We start from the raw sequence: 4625 nt of genomic DNA, 5'->3' as shown, positions 1-4625 counted from the left end.
TAGGTTGAAAATTGGGAATCTTGTTTTCAGGTAATTTCGCAGTAAGGCACGTCATAGCTGAGATTGACCTATTTTGCCCTATCTTGCTCCTTGTCAAGGTTCGACGTCTTCTGGGGCAGATTATGGAATTGGTGTGGCTACTGCCTTAGCTTGCCCTGACTTGCTCTAACTTGCCTTAGCTTGCTTCAGCTTGCCCTAACTTGTTCTAACTTTCCCTAACTTGCCTTAGTTTACCTTTCCTTGCCTTAGCTAACCTTAACTTGTACTAGTTTGGCTAAAAGCTTTATCTTGCCCTATTTTGTCCTCGTTTAACTTGTCTCAGCTTGGTTCAACTTGCCTCAGCTTATCTTAGTTTGCCCAAACTTGCCCTGACTTGCTTTAACCTAACCTGCCATAAATTGCCACAGCCTTGCCTTTATATGTATACTTATTTTTCCTTGTCTTGACATAGGCTTGCCATAGCTTCACCATTTTGCTCTAACTTGCCAAACTTGCCCTGACTTGCCCTAACCTGCTCTAACTTACTCTAACTTGCCCTAACTTGCCCTATTTTGCGAAGAATCCACTCTCACTAAAAATAAAACTACGGACTTGACTTCCGTCAATCACAACGGACATCCTAAAGGTATATCATTTCCCATTCCTTCCGGAAATTTGAATCTTCTTCCTCCCTCTTTCCCTTTTGCAAACCAGCTTTAACCAAGTCCATCCCAACCATTTTGAAACAAAAACATGACGCAAAGTGTCACTTTCACAGCCACCACCACCTCACGAGGATCCCTATACATATATACGTACATCTGATGATAAATGAGCACTTGTCCATTTTCTTGGGACAACGCAATGTCAAGTTGGAAGAGAGGGGAGGGGGTGTGAAAGAGGACAATGAAAATCTATATTTAGAAAACCGAATGGGAAAAGAAAAAGGGATAAATCATAGGGTCAGTCAAGCCTCCATATATGGAGGATTCTGAGATTCTGAGTTTCTGAGGTTCTGAGATTCTGAGATTCCGATATTCTTAGATTCTGAGATTCTGAGATTCTGAGATTCTGAGATTCTGAGATTCTGAGATTCTGAGATTCTGAGATTCTGAGATTCTGAGATTCTGAGATTCTGAGATTCTGAGATTCTGAGATTCTGAGATTCTGAGATTCTGAGATTCTGAGATTCTGAGATTCTGAGATTCTGAGATTCTGAGATTCTGAGATTCTGAGTTTCTGAAATTCTGAGATTCCGAATTTTCAAAAATTCCAAACATTTCCAAAATCTCCATAAATTCAAAAATTACAAAAATCCCAAAATATTGCAAGAAATCAAAACTGAAAAAAATTCTTCAAAAAAAACCTTAAAATGTCAAAAATCCCGAAAAATTCTAAAATTCTAAAATTCTGAAATTAAGATTTTTTGAGATTCTAACCACAGGACCTTCCAAGCAGTCTAGAAGAAAATTGAAATTCTTCAAAATTCCAAAATAGCTAGAATCCTAAAAACTAATTTTTGATCCTTTCTCCAAAAGAAATGGAAATGTATTCCTTTCAAAAATGGAAAATTTTTCTTATCTTTTTTTCTAAAAAAAGTTTCGAAGCACCACCCAGGGACTCATTTTTCAAGCTAGAGTGACGAGAATTGTCAGGTTTTTATTCAATTTTTCCCGGAATTTTTCCTTTTTTTATGTTCTAAAAATGCGTCAGCAACACCTTTGGGAGCCGAAGGCCGAATATTTTTTTGAAAAATTTTTTGGCTAAAAATTGAAACACCTCCTCTCCTTTGGGAACAAAACATACTACAGTAGTCCCCCAATATTCTAGAATATTCTAAATGGAGCAAGGAGCCCGGACAACAATTAAAGGCTAATTACACTGCGAGAATCTTCTCTTTTTTTACTTTTCGGAACGCGAAAAACACTTGAAATATCTTTTACTAGAAAAATCCCAAAAAGGAGGATTTGAAAAAAAAATGAAAAAAAAAATTGAAATTGGATACACTTGAGTTTCTTTTTCCTTCCTTTTCTTTTGTTAAGGAAAAGAAGAATAGATAGAAAAAAAGGGAAAGGATGGTCACTCACCAAAGAAAATGTAATTTAGTCCGTTTTGGAAGATAATAGGATGGCAGAAAAAATAAATAAAAAGATGGGCACTCACGTGGGGCATATAACGGCAGACCACCGTCGGCCGCGGCTGGCTCAGCCATACTGTGGATAGCTTTGGTTTAGAGGACGTTTCAAATAGAATTTTTCGGATATTCGGAAAATCAGAACTTTAAGATTCTGAGGATCTTTTGATAAAGGGTTTCAGAATCTGAGAATCCAAGGATCTAAGAATCTCAGAATCTCAGAAACTCGGAATTCGGATCATTTTGAAAATTTTTGAGATTTAGGGGATTTTGACAGTTTTGAGGAATTTCAGAATTTCAGAATCTCAGAATTTCAGAATCTCAGAATCTAAGAATCTCAAAATATCGGAATCTCAGAATCTCAGAATCTCAGAATCTACGAAGCACGAATTTCAGAATCTCAGAATCTCAGAATCTCAGAATCTCAGAATCTCAAAATATCGGAATCTCTGAATCTCTGAATCTCTGAATCTCGGAACCTCAAAATCTCAGAATCTAAGGTTCCCTAAATCTAAGAATCTCAGAATCTCAGGATCTCAGAACCTCAGAACCTCAGAATCTCAGAATCTTAGAACTTCAGCATCTGGGGATCTAAGATTCTAAAATTCTAAAATTCTGAAACTCTGGACCCTAGATCAAAAATGACGACAAAAAATGTTTCAACGAATTTTAATTTTTGATCAAAAGACTCAAATTATATCTCTTACTCATTTTCCTTTTTTTTTGAAGATGAACGAATTCAAATTTTTCAAATATCATCATTTCAGAAGCTAATGACGCTATATACGCCTTTTAGAATAACTTTGTTCACTTCTCCGTTCAAAAACGGGAAAATACGAGAATTCGGCATGTACATCGGTCAAAAAGTTGTCCAGACGCTGGAGAGCCTAATTCGCATCTTTTTTTGTTTTCAAGGTTTTTTTCTTTTTTTTCTTTTGAAAAAAAATTTTTCGAGCAGGAAAAGGCAACGATATCCGTTCTGCTCGCACAGAGAGCATCGGAAAGCTAAGCAATTGCTTCAAACTTTGGCAAAGGGGCGGGGCTCTGGAAAGTGGGCGGAGCGTAAATTAGGAAATGTGGTGTCAGAATGATCATTTGGTGTGGGAGAAGAAACAAGACAAAAAGCATATGACGAGAAAAAGTGAATAGAAAATTCTGGAACAATGAAGGAACTTTAAATTGAGTTTCAGTTTCAAACATGAGTCAACTCTTCGAATCTCTATATCTGACTAGCCTTTTTAGCTATCCAGAAATATTAAACTACAAAGTTGTTGGAAATTTTAACAATTTTATTTTTGTTGTTGGCTTTCTAGGATTCATAGTTTTTGAGATATGATTACAGGAAGTTGTACCACCGCCATGACTACCGCAGCTTTCATATCGTTATATCTCACTCCATGTGTAACTAATCAAAATTAGTTCAACTACAAACTTGTGTAAAATCTCCTGTTTAACATTTTTTTCTAAGGTTCATGGTTTTTGAGATATAGTCATTCCAATGTTGCGGCAACTGGTTACCAAACCTCCCTTCTCCTCTTTACATTCATTCCTCTCGCGCCACGATTGCCGCCGCCGCCCCCCCCCCCCTCATATCTACGGAAACACGCTTCCCTCAAAATGTCGCATCGGTGGTTCAGTGGTAGAATGCTCGCCTGCCACGCGGGCGGCCCGGGTTCGATTCCCGGTCGATGCAATTCCTTTTTTTTTATTGACGAACTTTCGAGGTTTGATCATAACTCTGCCGCCTTCAAAAAGTGTATCTTCGTCAGTACATAAATCAAATCAAATTATGGAACTCCCAAAGCTCAAAATCTCCTATTTTTATCTCTTTTTATTTTGGAAACTCTCCAAAATTTTCGAAGAACAGCTTTGACGTCAAAGAGAAGAAGACAAGGAAGAGATGGCTCAAGAAAAAAATGTGGGTTAAAGTTTGAATCGAGTCAGTCGACTCAACTTTTTTTGCTGGAGATTTTTGGGATGAGATGGATGAAGAAGCAAGAAAAGAAAAGAAAAAAACAGGAAAAGAACAGTGATTCAGAGGAAATACGAATTTCCGCATGATTCTAGAATTTTCGATGTCTTGCTAACTATAAGGAATGAGTTAGACAAGATTCGAAATGTGTGGAGAAGGCTTGGAGAAAAATTGGAAATATGGAAACGGCATTTTTTTAAAGGAAAAATCAATTCGGTGGTTTAGGCTTTCCATGACGGGCGGGTAGCGAACGGGCAGCTGCTACCCGCCCGTACCCGTAACCGCCCGCTACCCGCCCGCTTGCTACCTGGAACTTTTTGTGTTTGCGGACAATGCGCGCAACTTGCCGACACTTCGATTAAAATATTTTTTTTTATGAATTGATGACAATTTTTGTCGCTTATTGATGTCGAAAAAAGTTTTAAAGTGAAAATAAAAAATAATTCAGGTATAAAAATTCATCAGCCAGTAAAAATGGACGAATTGATTCGGGAAGAAACCGAAAATGCGCGCGAATNGTNNNCAANNNGANNNCATNNT

General features: G+C 37.6%; 1 protein-coding gene and 1 non-coding gene across 2 annotated transcripts; one reads left to right on the top strand and one right to left on the bottom strand.

The window, feature by feature from the left end:
• Nucleotides 1-946: 946 nt before the first annotated feature.
• Nucleotides 947-2191, bottom strand: CBG01432 (the record flags this gene model as incomplete). Its single annotated transcript, XM_002636129.1, has 2 exons — nt 947-1218; nt 2143-2191. The coding sequence occupies 2 exons, from the start codon at nt 2189-2191 to the stop codon at nt 947-949; spliced, it is 321 nt and encodes a 106-aa protein (XP_002636175.1).
• Nucleotides 2192-3735: 1544 nt separating this feature from the next.
• Nucleotides 3736-3806, top strand: CBG28824. The gene has a single exon. It is a non-coding gene (tRNA).
• Nucleotides 3807-4625: the final 819 nt, after the last annotated feature.

This window comes from Caenorhabditis briggsae (assembly GCF_000004555.2).
Source record: "Caenorhabditis briggsae complete genome, chrV, whole genome shotgun sequence".
NCBI lineage: Eukaryota > Metazoa > Nematoda > Chromadorea > Rhabditida > Rhabditidae > Caenorhabditis > Caenorhabditis briggsae.
Note: the sequence above shows the minus strand (reverse complement) of the source record. Positions and strands in the feature narration are given on the sequence as shown.